Genomic DNA, 25,509 nt, shown 5'->3' with positions numbered 1-25,509 from the left:
AATCCCTTCTAATTTTGGGCTGCTCTTTTATTTCAGCTGCAGCAGGATAGACGCAAAGCTTAATTCATGGTGGTATATAAAGCAGAAAAGTAATTTTATCCCCAGAACTACTGATGGTGTTGGGTGGAGGCAGAGGTAAATCGATATGGAGCAAATCCATAGCCCAGTGGCAATTTGGAGATGTGGCTATGATTGTTTTATTTGTGCAGTTGTTGCTGGGGTTTAGAAAACAATTAAAGACTAGTAAAAGCAATGACAAATGACGATGAAAGGAGTTAGTAAAAATGATGGTGGTTCGAACATGTTTCATCTTTGAGCTGTTACGGACAGCTGTAGGCTGGGTGGGTAGGCTGTTACTGGGTTTCTCTGTAAGACCCATGTTAATAGAAGTTTGCTGATGTGAAAACAATTATATTTAAAGAATGCTGAACTTTTTTAGTTTAGAATAAATAATGTGAATAATCTTTTTTTTTTTTTTTAGGTTGAAAAAGAGGAGAGGATAACTGGGTCTTCTAGAATCAGCTTGTGTATTAAAAGGAGCTGTTCCAAGAGCAAGGTAGGCAAGTAAGTACTGCTGATACAAAAGCCTTTTCTCCACAAGTTAGCTGTTACAGCTCCTAGTGCTGGTATGTCATCTAATGAAAAATTAACTGAAAAAAGTTGTCCTTGCAATGCTTTGCTGAAGTGGCATTTTGAAAAACACTTCTAAGTATCATCTTTGCAATTCTGCATTCTGTAAAGAATGTTTCAGAAAGAGAAATGGAAAAAGAAAACTAACTAAATGCAGAGAAAAAACAGTACGTAGTTGTAAAAATAGTACCTGGCTGCTACTGGTCCAAACAGCTCTTAGCAGCTTGATTACAAATCTCCCTAACTGAGTTCAAATATGAGTGCAGAGGCTAGCGTTTATGAAAATATTTCTGCTTTCCTTGGACTAAAATGTGTTCTGTTACGTTACAAGCGCCTGAAAGGAGGCAGCACCGGCTTGCTGTCGTTCTGGGGTCCTCTTCTGGCACGGAGCCCCTGTCCTGCCACCGCCGCCTCCACCAGGAAGAGGAATGTGGCCACCACCAGCCCACGTGGCCACCACCAGCCCACGACTGCTCGCAGTGACGCCCAGGTAAGGCAGGGCCGGGTCCTCCCCTCCTGCAGGCACCAAGTTACAACAGAGCAACGTGGGGAAACTCAAAACACGGTGACTAAACTGGGGCAAGGGTAAAGCCTTTTCACTTTGTGTGACCAGTAAGCGCAATTTTTTATTATTATTTTAAACCATTAATTGCAGTGTTTGTCTGAAGTTCTTCTTGAAGCACATCACGTGCCTTACAGCTCTCAGCTGTGTCACTGTTCTGATATTTGCTTTACGTGCCAACTGGTCAAACCTAGCCTTTGAGAGACGCATGCTATTTTTGGCTTTGCACATAAGAAGCTTTTTTCACATGAGCATTATTGTGAGTTTATAAATTCTTTATTGAAAAATACACTTGCAATATTTTCATACAAAGTAATGTAACTGGTACAAAGTAACAAGAATTGTCTGACAACTTCATAAATATTTTTACAGAAACATCTACACAGCTGCTCGACTTCAGCCTTTGTTACACAGGTAAGAATGAAAGATGCTTCTATTTTTACCTTAATTGAATTTACAGTGAAATTAAGTCCTAAACCTTCCCATTATTCAAAGGAGCAGGAATGAGTGAAAACATCAAGCTTTTAATTGTTTCATTATAAAAACTTATAGAATCAGTGTGTGCTAAATTTTACATTGAACAGCAACACTGTCCCCAGTTATCAGTGAAAATGAGTAAATTGCTATAGTATAGCATGCCAGGTATTAGGAAAGGACTTAAGCATACCAACAAGGTTGGTATTTTAGAATTATTTTAAATGAAAACAATTAGTTGGTCTAATTGATATATGCAGTGCTTGCTGATCCTGTTAGTAGGGGAGGGATTTCTTTCCCAGGCAGCCTGATTTTTGTCCGTTTAAAAAAAAAATAAAAAAATCACAACCCCTCTGTCCTTTAAAACCAAACAGCAAAAAGCTAAATATACGTTTTTAAGGGGTTGAGGCTACCTTCCTCCTGAATAAGTGAGATGGCCAGTTCCTGACTCTCAAAAAGAACAATATGCAGAAACATTGCTTTTTTTCAAGGCATTTTATATGCTCGTAAACATCCCTAGCTTCCTGCATTCATTACTGCATGCACATTAAGTTAAAATTAATTCTTAATGCCATTTGCTGAAGAGGGAAGCTATAGGATGTCAATTTGAAAATAAATACAAAAGTCAAATTGCTTCAATAAAGAAAAATATCTGAAGTCAGCCTTTAAAAAAAAAAATTCACATTTAGAAAGTGCCATTGCAAATATACAGCAAAACTAATCTGCCTTAAAAATGATGCTTCACAGCCCTATCAAAAGTGCCACCTTTTGAACAAGAGTTCACTTTAAAACATTGCACAGCTAAAAACAATGCATAACAAAATTAGCTACTTTTATACAAGGTGCCCAAACGTTAAAGCGAAATAATGTGATGGTTTTCAGGGGCACACAGAACACCCCGAATATAAAAGTATCCATTCAGATAGGATTTTTTTTTTGTTTTGAGCCCTGAATTAAGCTAGCTTCCTTTTCCACGGGGAACAACTAGATTTTCTAGAAAATCACCTAAGTCATTATTTTTGTGGAGGTCATTAATGTTATATATATAAAAAAAAAAAAAAGACCCCCTTGAATATGAGCATCTTGGCACCGTGCTCCCATGTCTGATACATACATAACTTCCTTGTCCAAAGCTGAAAAGGTAAAGCACTGACAAAAACAGTGTAAGTAGACTGGTTAGAGCAAATGGATTTAAATACCTGTTGCAAGGTAAGAAAGCTGTATTAGGGATGCATCCTCCAAGCAATAAAAAGTTTTTTAACTGCTTTCTCAAGCCAAAGCCTGAAGACAGCTCACTTGCCTTATAATTAGCTTAATGATGGGGCAAGTTTGAGTTGCAGTTTGAAATGCATCCTCAGTGTCCCAGGCATCGTAGGAGACGCCTCCTCCCGCTTCCTGCCAAGTCCAAAGGCTCAGCGCAGTCTGGCAGGAGGCAGTCATGAGGTGGAAAGACAACAAAAGATGACAGCCTGGTGTTTGCAAGGCTCGGTGAACCTGTGCGATGCATGAAGCTACCTGGCCCCGTGCAGCAGGAGAGAGGGAATTCCCGTCCTGGACCACTGACCTCAGTGAGACCCCCTGTCATTTGCCACATCCTGTAGTCGTCTTAGCAGAGCAGTGTGATTTTCCTGACAGATCCGCTTAGCTGGTGCTTCGGTACCATCTTCTAAGAGAATGCCTCTCTTCTTTGTTGGAGTTTCTCCTGTTTTAATCATGCTGTTAATTTCCTTTAGCCTCTGGGGAGAAGCAGGAAAAAAAAAGGCAGAATTATCTCATTATTGCGGCTACCAAAAAAGTGAAGTTTTTTTAATCCCTTTACTGTGATCTCACATGTGCCTTATTTCTGGCAATTATAGAAAATACTTGCTGTAACAAACTAACCCTTTTGACCACTGTATTGCTCTCTCTCAAGCAAGCCTTTTGTACGAGCTTTTTTGGTGCTCTGGTGCTGTGCACATAGAGGTGAAAGGCCTTCCTGCTGTAGTTATGACATGTTATCTCACACCACTGTTATCTCACACCACAGATGCAGCAGTTCCGATCCTGAATGAAGATGCTTCCCGAGGAAGATTTCTACTCCATTCTTGATGACCAGATATCACAGGATTTATGCAGCCTGTTTCATATTCACTTGGTAAGTCTGTTCACATCGAGACATGTTTCCCCTACTAAGCAGTTAAGAGGGTATGACCATACTTAGTGTTCTACTCCTTCAAGTGTCTTCATGCCAAATCACCCATCCTGTTACCTGAAAGCAAATGGCATCATGGCCATGCCTCTTGAGTCTTCCATGTGTACCATTACAAAGGGTAACTTCTCCAAGTACACAAGTAACTTGGACACCTACTTGCTTTATAGCTTCTTAGATATGTGAACTGTCAATTTGGAGAGCGTTAGGTGACAAAGTACACCTTGTACAACACGTCTTTCTGTTTGTATTGTTCAACTTTCTCTAGTTGCACTACCAGCAAGAAAAGGTAGAATTAAGGATTTGTAAAATCAAAGTAAAACACTTTAGTCTTACCTTAGATGGGCTGCTGCTGAAATAATAGAATATTTTCTCTCGAGGAGAGAGAGTAGGCTCATTTTTGTGTGGTGAGATGTATACTGGGTGATTCTGGGACAGCTGTATTCTGCGAGGGGAGACGATTCTTACAAACGGGTAGGGCGAGAGCGGAGGAGAATCGGTCTGCTCAAGGGAAAAAGAAAAAAGCATTCAATACGAGCTGTCTAATCTCAGTAAGCTACCTACAGTAAGGCTTTCGTAAATTGGTCACCTTAAGCATGGTTTAGATTTTTTTTCCAGACTTAGGTCATACCCTTACCTATTTAGAACATGGGCAAGTTTGGTCATACTTCTAGGCCATACTAATATTTTACTTATTTTAACTGTATCAGAGGCTGGTGGATGACATGGCTTGGTGTTGTATACTTCATACATGATTAATTAATTAACAGAAGTGCTTAATATTTCAGCACCAGAGTATGTCCTTGAACTGAAATTATTGTCACTAAAAAAAAAAAAAGCCCTTGAATTTGCTTCCCTTAAAATGAGGTTAGCTAAGAGTATTTTACCGCGTGTACAACAAAACAAGATGTATTTACCAATGAAAAGCAGAGTTAACTTACCCCATTTGAAGTATACTTCAGGGCAAACTCTTTAATCTGCTCAATATAGATGTTGTTATAGAATTGTATAAGGTCCCCTCGCTCTTCCTCCTCAGTGTCGCTGTTGGCACCAGTCAGCCGGGTCGGCGTAGGGGGAGCGCTGTTGGGGTGAGGTACAGGCAGGGTGCTGCTGGATCGCATCACGGGGCTGGAGTCTCTGCTAGCTGAAGAGACAAGAGGAAGCTCTGCTTTATTCAGTCACAGCTGCCTTGGGCATTTCAATCATTCCGATCCCAGACAGTCAGCTGCACACAAGAGCTGCATTCCACATCGTTAAATTGCAGTACGGTAACCCTGAATTTGGTGTCGATAGTGGAGGTCGTGATTTTGTTGCCTTAGCATCCTTCCTTACAAAAAAGCAGTATGTTGTTCAAGATATACCTGCTGAGTGTATGTACAGACACAGGCTTTAAGCTCAGCTAAAATTCCATTTCTCAGGAATTTTGCTATAATTTTAACAGTACCTTGCTCTTGTTGTCAGCTGGCACAATTTCAAATAAGTAATGTCAGTCTTTTGTCAGCCACTGGTAGGAATAGATGTCTTGGTAGTACTTCCTGCTGGTTTAATGTGGGAAGTTGCAAACAGTATGTACCTTTTTTTTCCCCTCCCTGCCACATTTCTGTGACAGAAAACATTAAGATCTACATTTATACTGTCATCTATTAAGTAGCTGGTGGTAAGAATATACAGCATTAGTTACTTGCTTTCCTGTGCAGAAGGTCATTTGAGGAAAATGCATTAGTTCAAATGTCAAGGAAAGACTCATCTACACTTCGGAGACAACAGATTCGCTAAAATAGATGCTGTGGGCGGCTGGTTTGTTCTTAGCTACGAAGCCAGACAGCTACTGCTTCTCAGCTAAAATATTAAAAGAAACTGCTGCAGCTCCATGACGGTTGTAAGTAAATGAGTAGCTGAACAGGGGCCAGCACTGGTCTTCCCTGATTCACAAAGACGTGTTCCTTGGCGTACCAGCTTATCTCAAGAGTTCAGGCTGCCATTGTGGTGAACTGAAGCTAAGCTATGCAGTGACTGATTCAAACGGGCCTGCTTCAAATGTCATATTGAGCTCGAGTTAGCTGCTTGTTAAGAGTATGTCCTTAGGTGTATCCAAGTGTACCGAAGAAGGATCTATTTGGTGTGGGGCGACACAAAATCCAACTTGTACTCCATGCATAATGTTTTGGAAGGGGGATTAAAAACACATGCAATTTGGAAACACTCACTTTTTTCTTTGTTTTTCTCTTTACTTCTGTCCGTAGGTGAGTTCTGCTGGCTGCTACTATCGCTGCTGCCAGACTGTCGTCGTCGTCTCCTGCCTTTTATCAGGACGCTCCGATACACCTGCAGGGAAAAAGAGGAGCATAACACGGGAAGTATGATTAAATGTGTGGTTACATAGTCAGGGAACAATAGGATGCATGATAGAGCTGCTTTTTAGAAAACTTCTCTGTGGTATCAGATTGTTTCCTACAGGGGAAAATACAGCCTCCTACGATGATGATTATCCACTAGGCACTGGTGATGTAGCTTGTAAGTGAAAATATTTTCAACTAGAGATACAATTTAGCATAAAAAGCTTTTGGTAGTGCAGGATTTTGACTCTGTCTTTAAGGAGAGTGCTCACAGACTGTGTATATTTAACATTAAGTCTTACTTTGAAAATCTCTACATTCCCAAAGGCATTTAATTAACCAGAAGCCACATCATTTAATATTAACTGTACTTACATGACTCTTGGCTTGTGGTTGTGTCCGATAGCAGCGCATAATGTTCTGAAATGATCTGTCATCTTTAGTAACCTAAGCATAGACAAACAGACAAGATTAAAATTGTTTCTGTGTTCTTTTTTTTTTTTTTCTCCCATGATTTGTTTAGGGGTGGTTGTTTTTTGGGTAGGTTGTTTGAGGAATTTGTAGTCATAGCATATTAAGCCTTAAAAAAGCAGGTGTTTTTATTCACCTTACCTTAGACATTACATAGATGGCACACATGAGCAGCTGATCCAAGTGTCTGTCCATCATGATTTCAGGGCAGTGCACCAAGGAATACTCAAAACAAGTCCAGATCTTTTTCCGCAGCTCATCAGATATATCGAGTTTGACACAGAGATCCCGTAGACGAACACTAGCTAAATGATACACCTGTTGAAATTGAGGCTGTGCTTAGGAGCACATCAATACTGCTTTTCTCATCCAAGCTAAAGCACAGTTCAGACTTGTACAGCCTGTAGAACTTGTGGAAATGGTAAGTCAAAAGAAGAATAACTAAATTTAACTTTTGTGTTTACTGGTATTGATGCTAAGAAAGCATTTGTTTGAAGCTTAAATTCTGGAATTATTTGCAGTGCAGGAACAGCACCACATAACCACTGTATTGAATAAATAAGAACATCTCAAAGATGAATTTCTTTCTTTTAAAGAGCCTTAAAGAAAATGGACACCTTTAAGCGGCTGCTGGCTGCTACTCCACAACTAGAGCAGTGCTAATCTGCTCCCTTGCCAGTGCGAAATGGTCTGCATACCATAAGATATGTATCCGAATAGACTTAAGGTATACATTAACTTTTAAACTGAATATTCTCTTACCATTATTAAAAATAAGCAAATATTTTTAAATCATAGAGGACCTACCGCAATACAAACTAAACAAAGCACAAATCAGACTGAAAAGTACCTTTCTAAAGAAGAGTGAAAGCGAGCCCATCTTCCGGGGCTTGACAGATGCGGCAGTGGCAAGTTGCTGGGTTTGTCTTTGCTCTCCAGGAGAGATCTGCTGCACAGTTACCTGGCCTGGTAGCTGTAACGTTGCCCCAGTCATCTGAGCGTTCAGGGTACCAGCAAGAGTCTGGGCGCTGAGGGGCTGAATGGAGCCAGAGACGGCTTGAGGCTGGGTTCCTACATTTACCTGGACTGGGAAGAAAGTTATCCCCCCATTTTCATTGGCAATACCTGTAATTTAAGAAAAAGAGTCTGAAGTGAGAGCAAGTTTTGGTGGTATGAATGATATTTTGTTTGTTTTAATAGCTCAGTAATTCTTTTATTAGTTGCTTAAATAGCATATTATAGATATGAAATTGTTTCATCAAAATGCTTTGGACTTTTTATCGTAAGAAGACAAGAATATAATGGAATTTAACTAATTTTTAATAATAATGCTACTTTCTTCCCCTGCCAGTTAAGGAAGGAAGGGTTATTGAAATACCTAAGTTCAATAAACAGTTGTTGGTAGTCAGAAGATCTTCGTGCTGTCAGCGTTCTGTCTCTAAATTCTGTTCACCTATGCATACGATTTTTCCCCAATTATTAATTCTTAAACCTGCTTTTTTGCCACTGGCATGCTGTTCTCCCTAATGTACTCTTCTGCGTACAAATACTCTGATGGGAACCAGCCTAATCCTACTGTTGCTTTTCCCTTACCTTGTACAGGTATTGTAACAGTTTGCCCGTTATTGGCTGTTACGGTGGCAGTTGCCACTGTGACCAGTGTCTGGCCGGGCACAGGAGTTACGGACATCGCTTCGGGATTCATGTTCTGCACAGGCACCGTATTTACCACGGGCTGCTGGGAAACCCTTACTGGAGTTCCGTTGTCAGAGGTATTATCGTTATCAACAAACAGTCTTCTCCTGGTGGGATTGGCTGTAGGAGAACTGTATCTGTCATACAGGGTCGTGGGAGAAGATGAGAGGCCTGAGGATTTTAAAAAAATAACAAAATATATATAATATGTATATATATATATACACATTTACTTCTTGTATAATCCCTTATTATACAAATATATGAAAGAAATCTAATAAGAACCAAAACTTGTCAGCCAAAGTTCTTCTGGAAGCATTTTTAAAAAGTTGTCTACACATGTCGCTTACAAATCGCTCTTACAGATGACTTGATCTCAAATAATGCAGTATTCAATATTTTTCTAAACTAACATATTATGTTTTATTTTTTTTCCCCAGAAAAAAAAATGAGGCTTCCCAGAAGTAAATATATAGCAGAGCTTCTATTCTGGTATAACAATAAAACAAACTGTTTAGGGGCTACTGATTAGAATATATGTATTTACATATTTGTCTACACACACATACATACAGACTGTTCATACACATAAAACCCTGAAACCACCCTAACAAAACACTATTTTGATTTGAAATAACAAATATATCTTAAACATCGGACTTAACTACATGAGTTGCAATAGAAATACCATTTACAAGTTTTGCAACTAATTGTACATTGCCAGAGTAGCTTCCTTCTGTAACACCATTTAGGTTTGTAAACTAAAGGTGTAGTCTAAGAACAATAAATGTGTTATGCTTTAAAAATCTCACCTTTTCCAAGTCCTCCACTTTCAGCACGAACCTCGTTTATTCGTCTTGGCGTCAGTGGAGAACCTACAACACTGTTCGCAGCAGATCTCTCAAAATACTGAGGTGGCATTACCTAAAATAATTATACTTTTATTAAAGTGTCTCTATCACAGATTCACTGCATAACAAGTTTTTAAAAGCTTCTAACCTAAAACATTTGAATGGCAAAGTATATGGAAGAAAATGAAACAATGAAGAGCACTGAAAAACTACGCTAAGTCTAACTTAAAACCCGGGTAGCGATTGTACAGGATATCATGTCCACTCTCTCTTATTCTGTCTGGATAGGAAGACTATGTGAAGTTATGTAATGTAAAGAAGTGCTTACCTCTTCACAACTGGGAACTTTGTTTTCATTATCTCTGATTCTGTCCCACAATATGGATTCCTGCTTCCATGCCATGCTTTCCAGGATCTGTTCTTCAATATGATTAAGGTGTTTTACTACTTCCCGGCAAAGTCCATCTTCTGCTCTAATAAAAACCTCGATTACCTGTAAAGCAGAGAATTATGAACTCCACATAATACTAAATAAACAGTGAGTGATAAGTGTAATATACTTGTTTTCATGTGTTTCTTCTTACAGAAAGCTCTAATTCCTAATTTTCAGGGAAGAGACTAGTAGAAGTATCAGGCTGCATCACTATGGTTCAATCAGCAGTTGTCCTGCTGGTTTATCAGAAGATAGGTATTGGTATTTTTCTAAACAAACAATAAAACATGTCATGCACTGTTTCAGAATAGCTGCTACAACAGCTCATTAGCTGGTTCAAGATGAAATGATAATCTGTTAGTTATTATTTGGGCACACTGCTCCTGTGTTAAACTGAGAAACAGTATTTTGATTTTTAAATGCCCAAGCTACACCCCAGAATGACAGCCAGCTATAAAAAAAAATCTTTCAACACAAAAAGGGTAAAAACTGAGAATGAAGAGCTAAAGTACAAATTAACAGCTAGGTAAGGAGCTTACTTAATACAAGGCAAGAGCATGCATGACTTGATCAGCATTTCTTAACTGTTAAACACTTTACCTTATAAAAATGATAAACTGGAATGTCAAATATTTCGATGATGAAGGGGAAGTTTCCAGGTGGCTTATAGGTAAAGGTAATGATCTCAAGGCAACACGCCAGCAGAGACCGGTGAAACACATCTTGCTCCAGTATTGCCTACAAGAGAATTGCACGTTTTAGTGCTTAATTTACAGTGTAACTATAGAACAGTAAAATGCTTTCTGTTCTGTCTCAGCAGCAAGAGTATCAGGTGTTTAAAAAAAGATCTGCATTTGTAGGTGACAGAACATAATCCAAAATGAGACATCTTTTACTCTTTAAAAATTTTATTTATCCTTTTTGTTTGCAAACACAAATGATTTCTTGTACAGTTTTTCTTTAATTCAGGTACGCTTTCAGGCTACTTCTCAGAAATTTACCCTCATTTAAAAAAGCAGTTTGTCATGCTCTACAACTGATTTCCTTATTACAGATCCAACTTTAAAAGGAGGCACAATTTGATTAGTTTTCCTTACAGATAAGTCAGTGTCTCCCAGTCTCCTCCTCTCTTGCTCAATAACCGACTCCAAAACCTTGTAGTACAGTACCTCAGCACGACGAAAATGCTTACTGGCCACATCTGCAGGAATTTTAAATAGAAATATCATGAAATACAATTCAAAAATCATTAGTTGTTTTAGCTTAAGATAATTTACTTGGATTTCTGTGTGGCAGGGACTACAATACTTGCAGGACTAAATCTGACTAACATTAAAAACTTAACACTAACTGCGGTATCTCTCCCCTATCCTGCATAGATTTGTGATTGCAGACCAGAACAACGTATGACTGAACCCACAATTTGGTAAAAAACACCACGTACAAGAACCAAGTGCACCATGTTCACGGTGTATAATACACCGTGTATTATAACAATTTTTATATAGCAATTTATGCACATATTTCAAGTTCAGAAAATACACTGTTTGGAAATGATCTATATGGATCCAACTTGCACTGTGCAACAGAAAACACTGAAGCAACTGTGTTGACAGGAACAGACACAAAGAGCATCTTCATAATTTCCAATCCATCTTTGCTCACTTCAGAAATCTTGACAGCTTTGCAAATAATACTTTGTGTTTATACTAGCAAGATTTTAATTAATATCTGTACTAACCAAACCTTGTATTTAAGCCAAATTTGCTGTAGGAATTTTGAAAAATACAATGAGTCAGGTTTTTCCTTACTATTACAAAAACTCATGCTATCAATATTCTTAGACTTGAGATGAAAGGTAGCACCCTCTCACAATGGGGCTTGGAACTAGATGATCTTTAAGGTCCCTTCCAACCCAAGCCATTCTGCCCTTGAGAGGGCTTTTTCTTTCCCTTCTGTAGAACTTGGAAGTATCATCAAATTCCAATGATTTAAGCCAAGTTTAATTATGAAAGTTTATACAGGGTTGAATGTTGCCATGTCTTAAGAATACCAGGAAAAGACAGAAGTAATAGAAAAAATATTCTTGTGCTAAAGCAGAGCCTCTATAAAAACACAAAGTTTACTTAAAAGAGATCAGCATTTTTAAATGCACTTTAATCTCTATTCATGTAACTGAAATGTTTCCTACCTTTAGAAAAATTACTGAATTCTCCTTCAGACTGCGTGCTCTGGCAATAGAGTTCACACATTTCTTTTACTCTGCTTGCAATAGATTGAGAAGGATCTCTGGAACATGCCCTGAAAATACAAATTAAACATTTTCAAAGTCCTATTCCTACTAAGACCAAAAAACAAAACAAAACCAAAATCTACAATTTGGATAACATGATTAAAGCATGAAGCTGTAAATATCTCAGACAGCACTGCCAATACACACATGTGCGTAGCTGTAAAACACCCACAGTGTAGTATTATTATTGTACGTATTGTAGTAAATACATGTTTTCATTGTAAGGGTTCAATACTTAAACAGCATTTTCCACGTGATACAAAAAGTGGATTAAAATACATAGTACCTAAGGTAAAAGTTTATCTGCATGGAGAAAAAAAATATTTTTAATTCCTCCAGTATGAAGTGACTTGCTAGGTAGTGAGGTTTGCTAAGTAAGAAGAAAAGCCTTGAAGAAAATCTATTAGCAGTTTGCTGTTCAAGAAGCTCATAAAGTTGGGTTTAAAATGTGTTTTCTTACAGCTGTCAATCTCTCAAGGACAAAAGGCACAGAAATAGAAGAGTGTTTTGAAAGTTTAGTATCCTTCTGGCTCTTATATTACTACAGAACCTTTCATGATTTTGCATTTTAAATTACACTATCTCACAGTAACTTTTGTTATTATAACCCTACTTTTTAAACATTTTTTTTGGTTATCAAACATCATATAATACAAACATCAAACTTACCTGAATATTTGCTCCAGATTTTCACTGGGGGCATTTTTCAGCCCGGCCAGCATGGTGTGAAGGCGGCTCAAGCTGTATGTCGCTATGGAAACAGGCGTCACATACGGGTTGCTCTCTTTAATGTACTTGCGGCCGGTAAGCGGGGTTGTAATCCTAAGGGATTTGGACTAAAAAGACAGAAAATAAGCACACAACTGTCCAGTGTTACAAAATTCAGAGCTTACAACCTAGAAGTGTCGGTCTCTAGAATTCTTTCTTAACTTGTTATAATATATATCTGTGGAAAAAGACTAGGAATCAAACAACTCAAACGAGTTATGTCTCAGTCGCCAGCAATGACTTTATCTCTGTCACCAGGATGCTGGTATCAAATGCTGGTGTACGAATGCACGAACAGAGACGAAATGACCTCACACTGAAATGCAGATACTGGAGTGAAGCACGAAAGAGGCCTAACTAAAAAACGTCAGCAGTCCCCTCCCATCCTTTGAGTACCAAAGGCAGCTGAAGCTTGTAGGAAAACTGTACTGAGCCAGGGTTTCCTGTCGGCAAGTGTGACTCTTAGATTAAAAAAAGTCCTCCTGAATGTAGCAGAAACAATTAGCACTTCCATTCTGTTGCAGAAAGTATTTTTTTTTATTTTTGTCCTCAAGAATGTTGACAGCCATCAACCAACTGTCAAGCTGGAAAAAGATCACATTTCTGTGCTCCAGCCTGCGTTACCCTTTTGTGCTCTCTGATCTAACTGTACTGATAAAGCTCACATCCTTCAGCTGCCTGCCTCATATCCCTTCTCCTTTAAGGTATTTTTCCATCTTCAGGAACATTTTGGTGTTCTGTAATCACAGATAAATATGTCTGCTTTCTGCATGGAGAAATACTGTCCAAAAACCCCCACAAAATTAAACAATACATCTAAGCAGTTGCAAAATGTAACTCAGTGATGCTGTGTACACTGCCGGAACAGCTTCTCCAATAAAGATGGTAATTTTTTAGCATCTGTTACAACCAGACACAGACTAACTCAATGCCTTCTCCATAAAAGCAGCAACAGACCATGTCAGACTCACCCTGTCAAAGTGTTGCTGCAGATTATGCTTCACTTGTACTCGTTCAGCTGTTTCCATTCCTGAAGTTGTATTTAAGCACCTTGTGAGAGTTCCAATTTCTTCATCTGCATCCTCCCCAAGAAAGATTCGCTCATCCAGATTTCCTACTGACAAGACGTACTCCTCGTAAGCCTTGTTGATGGCTTTGCTACAACAGAGAGGAAAAGACCGACACAAAACGCCTTTATTTAGTGCTTCGTTTACCTGTTTAGTGAAGGAGCACATTTCTGGCCTGTCAGAAGTCTACCTCAGAACTTATTTTAACCATTTAAAACCAACAATATCTAAAACGTGACACCGGCAAGAACATTATTTTTCCATTATATCTGCTGGCTTGCCGTTTGGTATGGCCATGGGAGGAACATCATACTGGGAGCTGGTGTTTGGCTGGAAACTCCTCCAACCTTACTCATCACAGCACCATAAACTGCAGTTGCCATTTTCATACCATTTAAAAGAAAACAGTAAGTCCTACTCATAGCATCTCTAGGTTTAAAAAGGAATAAACACCAAACCTGATTTTTCCCTCAGGCTTGAGCCCCACTCAGTGTGCCACCACAGCTTTTTCTTCCTAACATTTACAATTATGTACAAAAAAATCAAGGAAACATAGAAACCAGAATAAAAGCAGACATCAAGTAACACTATACTAAGGAATCATTCCTCTTATGCCTCAGGCCATACCACCTCAAAGAAAAGGAACTGAAACACAATTCAATGTAATACATAAACAGTAATAAATATGCAAATCAACTAGCTAGCATTAATGTTAATACACAAGAGTAATGCAAGTGTGATTGTGTTACAATTCAAGGGGATAAAAACGCAATCCAAACCACAAATAAAGTTGACTCACAAGCTATCGCCGAAGTTTCCAGGATCTAGAAATCCAGTCAGATTTTCATCTTTTCCTTTTAAAAGCTGTAAGACAGTTAAGAGCAAAGGATGGACATTTCAGTTCTTGAAAAAGTCCTGAAGATAATGACTAAGGAGATTTTTTTCTACATCAGAAATGTACTGACCAACCTTTTTGTCAAAAAGTTTCCGAATATATGGCTTCCAAAAATGTTCCTTTATGCCTTTTGCTTCTAAAACTAATCCATAATGTAATGAACACAGTTCTTCAATGATGCAGGGAGGATCAGATGACACTTTATAATCCTTACTGTGAAAGTCTTCAGGTAGACCTACAATTAAGAACAGTGTATTATTTGATTTTGCAAATTCATACCCTGTCTTCTTACTAAACTAAAATTCTGTGCTATGTGGTCTCAGGTAGTGTGAAATTAAAATGGTAAACTAATTAGTTCCCTTGAAAGAATAACTAATTGTACAGTGCCCACTCAACGTAAACAATCAAGGTGCCAGCCTTGTTTTTGAGCAGTGGAGCTTTCCAAACAGCTGCCTCCTGGGCGCCCTCTGGTCTGACTGTGTCCAGCAAGGACTGTGTCATTATAAACCCTTCCACTGACGTTAACACGTCATTAACAGCAGTGTTTAGATTGGAAATTCCTTCAGTGGTATTTCCAGAGTACATTAAGTTCTTGACTTAATATACTATTTACAGAATTCGATAGTCTGTTATCACATATGACATTAGTAGGAATATAACTGTGTGGCCAGACAGAGAAAATAATAATTCCCACATATTTCAAATTAGTATTACTTAATTTATTCTGTACTATGTATGTTCATACTCATTTCAGCAGCCTAAGAAATTCCTGCAGACTTTGGATAAAGACTTTTTTTTTTCAACGTACCTTTAAAATTAGGATTCAGGAGTTCTTTACGGTTAGGACACTGCAGAGCATTTCCGTATACTAGATCCAAAGCACATAACAAGAGATGGTAGGAATTGACCAAGTCATCACTGATCATAGGAAAATTACCTTCAATTTCAGAAAGGCACATGAGATTAGTTAAAATTAGCATAGAGTTAAAATTATTTTACAAAAAACTACTGAGATTTGTATTGCAATCAATAATGGAATCTTTGAAGCACAGATCTGGGTGACTAAGATTGGAAATATCTGGATAGAAACACAGGGAGTAAAACGGACACACACTAACATATAGCAAATATAATGATAAAATACACTTTCAGGAACAGCAGCAATCATACAGGAACTCAAATACATTGTGCTGTTTTGAAAACAAACCTTACGGAGATGCTGATAAGCATACTGCAGGCTCCCTCTTTCACAGTAACCTGATCAATCAGTGCGTAAGTAACTTGAAGCAGCATGAACTAATGTGAAATGCCCTAAGGAAAAAACTTTGTTACCCTAGCTCTGGGAACACAAGCCCCAGTGCCTGGCAGCGTTACTTCTTCAACAGAGTCTTACTCCATCTCCCTGAGGCGGAATGTTGTTCTGAAGTCGTGTAAGGGGAAGAATGGGCTTTGACTGAGACTATCCTTTTCCCCAATTTTGCATTGCTATGGAATGTTGCAAAAAACTTTAACTCCTGCTAGGATAAAGTCAAGTGTTCAGATGTCCTGGGAACAGCAAGCCCCCCACCCGTCCAACAGCCCCCCATTCTTCAAAACAAATCCAATTCTGTTGGGGGCATGCTCATTACAAACATACATTGAACTTTATTTCTCTTACGCTTTACAAAAGTCTTTACAAGTGTGTATCTTTAATCTGGTTTACAATGTACTTTTATATACCTCTAATATAATTTTTGTTCATCATCTTTCTGTAGAAAAGAATACTTATATTCTTTTACCACCTTTCACAGAGGTTATATTCAGATTCCCAACTCTTTACTAAACTCATTTAGGTTTATGATATTCCTTTAGAGGAACGATCAGAGCTAAAAACAGTTGTAAAATTAACTATGCTGTTAATTCATATCATAAATCACAGTTCCATGAATTTATATGTACAGCACGATTTTCTATCACTTTTTCAATACTAATAAGTCTTTTACTCTTTTTTTCAGGTAAGGTCCTAACCAGTTAGCTGAACGCACAATGAAAAACAGGGGCAGCTCCCAGAAGAGATCTACCATATAGTAATAAACTCATGTAGGACACATCAAAATGTATATATGATTAAAGCATTTTCCTACACACGTTGTTACTCTTCTACCAGTAACGTACCAGTTTGTTCAAATTTATATCCAGTTTTCTGATTCTATGTTTGTTAAAAATAATTTGAATGTAGATAATTGGAACTATTTAAAACAATGAAGTCTACATGAAATCTGTGTTAACTGTACACTTTCGTCAGAGTTATTTCCAAATCATTAATAAGTTCACAACAAAGAAATCAAACTCCTAAATATAACAGAAAAATGTTAATCAATATCTTAAAGTAACTTTTATGACAGGATCAATTTCATAAGCATAAAGTCTAGCGTGGCAATAGCTACTGCCAGCAGTCAAAAATAAATCTAATTTTACATTACCAGTATGTTCATACAAGTGATTTGTTAAACCAGTGACATTTAAGATAATAATTTACCACTCTCTTTCACAACTATCCTGGTTTCAGCCAGGATAGAGTTAATTTTCCTCCTAGTAGCTGGTAGGGTGCTACGTTTTGGATTAGGATGAGAAGAGCGCTGATAACATGCTGATGTTTTAATTGTTGCAGAGCAGTGCTTACGCTAAGCCAAGGAGTTTTCAGCTTCTCGCTCTGTCCTGCCAGCGGGCAGGCTGGGGGTGCAGCAGGAGCTGGGAGGGGACAGACCCAGGACAGCTGACCCAAACTGGCCAAAGGGGTATTCCATACCATCTGGCGTCATGCTAAACAATATATAGGGGTGGCTGGCCGGGGTGGGGGGCCGGCTGCTCGGGGATAGGCTGGGCATCGGTCAGCGGGTGGTGAGCAATGGCATTGTGCATCACTTGTTTCATACACATTATTATTAGTAGTACTATTATTATTATTTTCCTGTCTTAATAAACTGTGTCTATCTCAACCCACAGGCTTCATTTTCCCGCTTCTCTCCCCTGTCCCAGAGGGGGGGGGGGGGGGGAGGGGAGTGAACAGCCGTGTGGTGCTTAGCTGCTGGCCGGGTTAAACCACAACAACAACCAAGCATGAACTAATAAAAAAGTTATCTCAGTGCAGCAAAAAGAGATCTTTTTTGAATTGCCATTTTAAATAAATAAGTTCTAGAGTTTAAAAATAAATTCCTAAAAATAGTAGGTGAGAACAGCACTATCGCTAAACAGAGTCAGTATCTTACATGCAGCGTGTACCAGAGGTACGAGCAAGACCTGCACTTTGCACTGGTGGAACCGAACGCACCACCGATCTTGAGGCGTGCAGAAATATCACGGTGACAAGCCTCAACTTGCCGCTGATGTGCGGTTGCCATGATAAGGGTTACTGCCAACCCTCAAAACACAGTGAACAAAACTTAACAGGAATATTTAATTCCTCAAATGGTAAACATTTAGTTTACATTTTTGTACTACCACACTTTAATAAAGTTACCACTAGTCACTTAATAATTTCATAGTTCATCAACACTGTAAATATGTTTGTTTTTTTTCAGCTTAATTGGCTGTGTTATCAGCACAGTATTGCAGTCTACAAAGTTAATTCACATGTCTGAAACTGCTCACCAGTGAACACGTAGTTAACTGATGATGCAGCTACTCAAACATACCAACCAAGAATCCAGCAAGAACAAGACTCGTATCAGTCCCTTTGCGCTTTTGCCGCTCTACCCACAGAAGTGGGGTTTCCATAGCAAGCAAAAGAAAAACTTGAGACATTTCAGACTGACCCACTTACTCTCTCAGCTGCCCAGGTGTGCTAACGAAGTGAAGTCCTGACTACTGGAAAGAGGTATGGTAGTGACTCTGCTCTGGTCTCAGGGGAGTGCAAAAAGACATTTCATACTGCTTGAGAGCACTACTCTGAAGTGCAGGGGAAAAAAACAAACAAACAAAAGATGTAAAATAATACTGTGTTTCAAGGATGCAAGTAACATGCTTGTTTAGGAGAAATCTCTCTTTCCCTGCAACATAGATTTTACACCCTATTGGAAAAGGCAGCTTCTACATCAGACACAGGTGTTTGGTACAGCACCCGTGCAATGCCACAGCCTTCCCAATCTTTGCACAAAGAGACGATGGTGACGGTCCAGTGATATTGCTGGTAACTCTTCCAAAAAGAACTTGCTGACAACCCTCTGCTCTGTGGTACAGTGTAGCAGGAAAGGCTAATCTGTACTGGACAAAATTAGTGCCAGATAATTCAATACTGTGACAACCTACTCTGTCCTATCCTCAAAAAGCAACCAATTAAGGAAATCACAGCACGCTGCACGAACCTTATAGCTGATTTACTTTAAAATTCAAAGCAAACACCCCACAGTCCTTCTTTTCTCCCTTTCCTTGTAGAAATGAGACTACTAGTATTCTAGAAGTTATCCTGAAAAATATAAAAGCTCTAGAAATTTTTAATGGATAAGAATCTTCAAAAGTTCCTTCAACTATCAGCATAAGTTTTGTCTTCATCTGCCTCAAAACAGTGTCTTACTTATAAGGAATTCCCAGGGAACTTTCACCCAAGCCATACCTGAAGTCCCAGGTAAGCAGAAACACTGTAACAACCAGTTTTGATGAAGAAAGACTATAGATTATGTGATGACTGAACAATTTAAGGCTAAAATTTTGGGGAGCTTCACTATCCTTTGTGCAAAAGGATTTACTCCTGTTCCCTCTTGTGGCCCATCAGTCATTATCAAGAAAAAAATGCTTGCAATTCTTTGCTATTCACATTAGCTTTAAGGGTGCTTTTACAATAGTGATTATACATACGTTGCAACAATTACGCATACATTGCAATATACTGTCTCTTCACTGCACTATTTCTATGGTGTCCTATTAACAGAGGATTTCCCCTTGTGTATTTCAAAGGAATCTGAGTCTTCAAGACAACCAGACAGTTACACATACACTGTTATGTCCAAAAAGCAAGGGACAGTCATCCTTGTGAGAAAGACATATGCAGACCTACTTAGTAATGCACATTATTATTTGGTATAGTTACTGTGTGCACATTTTTTTAAAAGGGTGAGGGGGCAGGTTATCAAAAGAATTAGAATACTATCGTGGTAACAGCATGAAAGTAATCACACCTTGGGTTTTACGATACATTCTTACTACGTTACAGAAAAAAATCTATTAAATATTATCACCATTGTTGGAAACTTATGAGGAATTTAAATTATTCTTTGTTCCTAGTGAATATATATCTATATCTCATATTAATTACAACTGTCTCTAAATATGAATTCACTAAAACTCTCAGCTAATTTTACCTTGGAATTACAGCTTAAATTGCCAAAATATTGGAAACATCACAGCAATATTTCACATAAAAGCTACCGTCAACATACAGCTTACCTCTGAAGAGCAGTAAAACATGCAGCTGGGGAAATTAAGACAAGATGATCCCTTCTGCAAAAGGCCTGTAACTGCCCACCGTTTAAGGATTGATATGAGACAAAGACTAACAAAACCAGGTCTGCAGTGTTTAATCCAGTTCAAATCTCTTACCTTTTGCATGAACAAAGAGCACCCAACAAAAGTGGAACACTTCAGTCACTGTGCACGGCTGTCGTCTTTTGGGGAAAAACAAAGCAAGAAGACGCAAAGTAAGCTCAGTGAATTCAGACTGACAGAACACCACACAATATTCAATCATTCTGAAAGAAAATTAGGCTTTACCATGGAGTAGCCAAAACCTCTCCCCCCAAACCAAACAAAACACACAAAAACCTGACTGAGGTAACGAAAAGGCTGCACACTGCTTTACTGCAGATGCAACAGGAACCCCAGTCTCAGTCTGCACGCTATGATTTGAATGTCACCATGGCAGTCCAACACAAATTGAGAGCTGGAGCTGAAATGCCTTCTTCAGGAGTATTCTGAGCAATATAACCACGTATACATGTTCTTGGAGGAATGCATTACACAGCGTGTTGATGTTAACGTCCTGTTTGTTCGCAAGTGTCACCTATGTACTTAGGTAAAGCATTTTTGTATGTAACTCTACAGGGTATACAGAATGCAAGGCAAATTCATTCAGGGTGAGGCCATTTAATCCATTTTTCTAGTTGTCTGGTCAGCCTTAAATCATTTATTTGGTTACAGCAGGTTATATGAGGAATGTTAAAACTATTATGTATTTCATGCAAAAATCAGAAGTATCATCTTCTGACTTGATTTTCAGAATTAGTTCATACCTTACCATCCAAGCTAACCAACTAGCAGGGCTCCTCCTCTAATTGTAGTATTATATACACAGTATATTATAATTTCAACATTTTGTGCCATCTTAACGCTTCTCAATAGATTTGTAACTCAATTTTGGTTACAAATACCACTAAGCTATGCTCACAAAAAACATCAAGGAAAGAAAGAAGAAAGCAATGGGTTTTTTTCCTAATATTTACAGTCTATCTAGCACAAGCCGTGATAAAGTGCTAGCATAAACAGATAAAATCTTGTTAAGATCAAAATAACCAGAAAAGAATGCTAGTGCATAATTTGACAGCTCTTATAATACCAACAGTGACAAAGAAACAAAGCTTCCACTATAAATTAAAACATGCAGAAGATCTGTCTCTATGGAGAAAACTACAGGAATTAATGTGTAGTGAAACAGACTGAGTTGTTCTGTGAGCTAGTGAGGCTGTCGAACCATAAAATGATCTAATTCTTCCAGCCTTCCCCACCTTACAAATACTAGTACTTCTCTTGCCTAGAGGCTGGTTTTCATTTTTCATCTTTTTCCCCACCCCTAAATCACAGAAACTTAACAGCTTTGGGACTTCACGCATCCCGTCAGATCTGACAAGCTGGAAAAAAAGATTCCAAAACTTCTGGAAGCGAAGACAAACAGACCACCTCTGATATCAGAAAGAACTACTATGAAAACACAGTTAAAACACATTTACAACAACCAAGAAATTTCAGGATATTGTTGTGACAGTGATGCTCTAAAGTCAGTCTGGAAATTACAGAAAGGTACCTCTGTTTTCTTCCTCTCTGTTGACGAGGTTGATCTTCTTGAGGATATCTGAAGATGTCCTGAAAAATGGGCTCATACTTCTTAAAAATTACTGCAGAAACTGTAAAGTTTCTCTCCAGTCTCTCGGTTCGTTCTCTGAACTGGGGGGGTAGATTCGCCATGTCTTCCCATTTTTTCATCTTGTTAAAAAACTCAATCAGGCTGAAAATATGGAACAGGTTAGATCTCAGAGGTTGCTGTGGTTTTTTTGTGTTTGGTTTTTTTTTTCAGAAATATACCATACATTTTTATTTATTTACAACAAAAGAGCAATTGCTACTTTCCTAACTACTGGTAAAATGGCAGCATTGCAAATGTGACAGCTGTAGTTCAAAGTGTTCAGAGCCGGTCCTTCACCTACACACACGGACAGGCTTTCGGGCAGCTCGCGGCGCGTTGCGATACCCTCTGCTGATGACCCTGTTAATTACACATTCAAGGTTCTTGGCTTTTCCTCACAAAGACACCATCAGATCCAGCAGGCAGCTTACTATAAAAGCAAATTGCTGTCATTTTTCTGAATAATTTATCTACTGAAATAAAATAAAATCTGACCTCTACTGAACACTAAAAAGCTCTACAAAGTAGGAAAAAATAAAGCGTATCACTTTTACACATGTACATTTCAATTCATAAATTTGGCTTCCATTCATTTTCACTCCTTTTTCTAAGCATGCTTTTTCAATGTTATTAGTCTTGCATAGTCCAAATGACAGAAACTACTTGTCCGTATTCAGTTCCTTGAATGGCTGATTTGGAAAAAAATGCTTTTGAAGGAACTCTTCTGTATTGTTTAAACAAATAATAGTGATCCAACAGTAAAGGAGACAGAAAGTGCATAATGAACAGTTATGTAAGCATTCTTTTTTTGCCGATCTACTAAATTGCTACAAAACAACCACATTGCTGATAAATAATATCATTTGTTTCAGGAAGTTCTCCTTCGTTACGCTATAGACAAAAACACTCGAGCAAAGTTTGTCAGAACCTGACATTGCTTTTGCATCATAAAGCAAGAACAAATGAAAAGTGGAAGTCTTGACAAAAAGAAAAAGCAAAAAGGTATTAACGGTGTCACAAGCAATGAAAACTGTTACTCTTGTGGGAAGCTCACACTTCATTCAACGTTCAAAAAACTGTTCTTCATGAGTTGGTTTCTTCCCCTTCTGAGCACGGGAAGTTAATCTCTAATTTTGAAAAGCAGTGTTTTTATGATATACTAATGACCAAAATGGAACTGTCCTACTCGTGTGGCAATGAGCTCTAGCGCACAGATTCCCACTGTGTAAATTCTATCTGTAAGAGCGGGAATCAAGAATGACATCCATCCTTTGTTCACAGTTTCTAAGTCTTCCAAACTGACAAGTAGCCCTTGAGATTTTGTGTTTTGAAACTGGCCAAAAGAAGAATTACCTTTGCTCCGAGCAGCGCAAAATTCTGGTTAAGGACACGAAATTTCCCTCAACCGTCCCTCTGCTCATGGTTGGAATCGCTTTTCTGCAAGCCACGTACAGGGCGCACGCCAGCCAGTGCAGATCGTTTCCCTGTGAAGTAAAACACGGCGATCTAAAAGCTGTCAGGAGAAGGAAAACCTTTTTCCACCGTGCTGAGGGGAAGCACAACCCGTGTCCTGAACCAACCGTGCCCAACCACCGAGGAATTCGGTTCCCTGTCTCAGAGCTGACACCACCGCAGCGTGCTTGGAACGCGTAACGCTGAAGGTGTCACAACAGAAGTTACGCAATTAGCGGTTACGTTAATGAACTTCAGAGCTGACCCACAGACCAGCAGCACGGTTGGTGTCGCTCCCCTCCTAGAACGACACTCAGTACTACGCGTGTAAGAACTACCAACAGACTAAAGCAAGCAGCGGCTCCTTCCCGGGGACGCCCCCGCCCCTCAGCGGACACAAGCCCCTTCCCCACGCCGCCCAGCCCGGCAGCGGCCCGGCGGGCACCCGCACGGGGGCAGCGGGGACCCGCGGGGCGCCGGCACGGCCCCCCCGCCACGGGGCAGGGGCTGGGGGGGCCGGGCCCGTCACGGCCCGCCGGGGGCTGGCAGCGGGCGGCGGCGCCGCGCGCCCGGCCGGGCTCCCGCAGGCCCCTCGCACCCCTGAGGCCCCTCACACCCCTCACAGCCCCACCTCCAGCGTGTAGTTGCGCCTCATGCTCTGGAAGCTGAGCCAGGCCTCGGAGCGGGCTCTCTCGTCCATGTTGAGGCTGCTGCAGAGCTCCTCGTAGCGCTGCCGTGTGTCGCCCTCCTCGGCCGGCGGGGACGGCCCGCGGGGCCCGCAGGGGGGGCAGGGGCAGGGGCCGCCCCCCCCGGCCGCCGCCCGGCCCTCGGGCTCCCCCCCGCCGCCCGCCATGCCGCGCCCCGGCGCTAGGGGGCAGCGCCGCCCCGCCCCGCCCCGCGCACGCGCCACCGCCCCTCAGCGCCGCCCGCTCCCAACGGCCCGCCGCCGCCGCGCCGCCGCTCATTGGCTGGCGGCTCGGAGGGGCGGTGCGCAGGCGCGGTGGGGGTGGGAGGGAGCGGTGGAGCGCCCGCCCGCATGGCTCCCGGCGAGCAGTGCGGGCATCGTGACGTCATTACGCGGCGGCGGCGCTGTCATGGCGGCGGGCGGTCTGGGGGGGGGCGGGCGGCGCCGGGCACCCGGCGCTAACCCAGGCGCGGCCCCGGCCGGGAGAACACCGAAGAAGGGCCCGGGTGACAGGGGAGGGGCCCCGGCGAGCCACAGCCCCGGCACTGACGGGGGAGGCCGCAGCGGCCTGGGGGCAGGGGGCGCTGCCTGCCGCCCCCGGGGGAGGCAGCTCGGCGGACAGGAGGTGAACGACGCCTCGCCAGTCATTTATTGCATTATTTTACTTCCTACTGGAAACCCTCCACTGTTCCTGCGTCCTTTAGGTAGAAAGGACTCTTACACAATAAACAAGGGCTAGGTTAAAAACAAGGTTATCCTGCTGTATACTTCCCTAGTTTTTTATGCAACTAGGCTCTAAAATACATAACGTGACCGTTCTTCTCTAGGAAACTCAGAAGTCGTGTCGTTTTTCAGGTAATGGTCTACTGACAATTCATACAAGAACCGTTCAGATATTAAAACCACTGATACCTTTTTCACTCCAGAGGACGTGGCTTTATTTGTATGTTCCTCTGTGCCCTCCCTCCCTCCTTTTTCACCCCTCACAAAGCAGCAAGAAGGCTAAACATCACTAGTAGCTAGAGTACACACTGTAAATGAGTCAATAAAGAGGTATCTTCGTTTATCATGTCAATTGAATAGTTTCCATTACTGGATTCAGTTCTTTATCTCCCAGTACTGTAAGAATAAATTACAGCCAGCAGTATTAGCAACTTACGCAAGGCTCTACTGGAACCTCCCCACCTACCCTCTAGTCTAGGTCCCTGAGAAGGGCTAGGCCTTCTGACAATAAAATACTATCAATTTTCAGAAACTTGGCTTATGAACCTTTTATGAGACAGACTTGAATTAATTTTACATGATACTCCTAGACGATGAAAGGCCTCCACGTTTAAGTATTTCCTTGTTTCGTTCCTCCTCCTTCCATCACAGTGGGGAGCTGCTGCCTTCAAGCTGAACATGGCCCTGAGCTCAGCTCTTGAGAGGTGGCACTCCAGAGCACAGGTACACAGCTGCACATCACAGAACACAGAACAACTAGTGAACATTTTCAAAGTGGGATTGGACAACGATAAGGGAAACAGCCTCATGTTTTTTCCCTCTCCTGGTGACTTGGC

At 40.5% G+C, this 25,509-nt stretch overlaps 1 protein-coding gene and 1 long non-coding RNA gene across 2 annotated transcripts; one reads left to right on the top strand and one right to left on the bottom strand.

The window, feature by feature from the left end:
* Nucleotides 1-1,451: 1,451 nt before the first annotated feature.
* RBL2 (RB transcriptional corepressor like 2) lies at nt 1,452-24,148 on the bottom strand. Its single transcript, XM_083852083.1, has 22 exons — nt 23,897-24,148; nt 23,167-23,297; nt 21,715-21,915; nt 20,238-20,302; nt 15,472-15,600; nt 14,738-14,898; nt 14,568-14,632; nt 13,673-13,859; nt 12,603-12,769; nt 11,832-11,941; nt 10,738-10,841; nt 10,241-10,378; nt 9,536-9,700; nt 9,169-9,280; nt 8,255-8,527; nt 7,512-7,786; nt 6,803-6,979; nt 6,566-6,637; nt 6,062-6,179; nt 4,796-4,998; nt 4,191-4,355; nt 1,452-3,402 (listed from the first exon to the last, which is right to left on the bottom strand). The coding sequence occupies exons 1-22, from the start codon at nt 24,116-24,118 to the stop codon at nt 3,232-3,234; spliced, it is 3,411 nt and encodes a 1,136-aa protein (XP_083708209.1). The 5' UTR covers nt 24,119-24,148; the 3' UTR covers nt 1,452-3,231.
* LOC310905616 lies at nt 1,521-9,141 on the top strand. Its single transcript, XR_014589175.1, has 6 exons — nt 1,521-1,606; nt 3,693-3,800; nt 6,098-7,082; nt 7,258-7,388; nt 8,264-8,433; nt 8,797-9,141. It is a non-coding gene; the product is annotated as an uncharacterized lncRNA (long non-coding RNA).
* Nucleotides 24,149-25,509: the final 1,361 nt, after the last annotated feature.

Source organism: Anser anser (genome assembly GCF_964211835.1).
Source record: "Anser anser genome assembly, chromosome: 11".
Classification (NCBI taxonomy): domain Eukaryota; kingdom Metazoa; phylum Chordata; class Aves; order Anseriformes; family Anatidae; genus Anser; species Anser anser.
The sequence above is the reverse complement of the archived record's forward strand: the minus strand, read 5'-3'. Positions and strand labels throughout refer to the sequence as shown.

Coding starts and splice junctions, on each gene's coding strand:
- RBL2 (XM_083852083.1), bottom strand. CDS start 24,118: ATGGCGGGCGGCGGGGGGGAGCCCGAGGGCCGGGCGGCGGCCGGGGGG. Junction 14,899..15,471: donor CCTGAATCCTAATTTTAAAG/GTACGTTGAAAA, acceptor TCTTAATTGTAG/GTCTACCTGAAGACTTTCAC. Junction 12,770..13,672: donor TGCAGCAACACTTTGACAGG/GTGAGTCTGACA, acceptor CTGTCTTTTTAG/TCCAAATCCCTTAGGATTAC.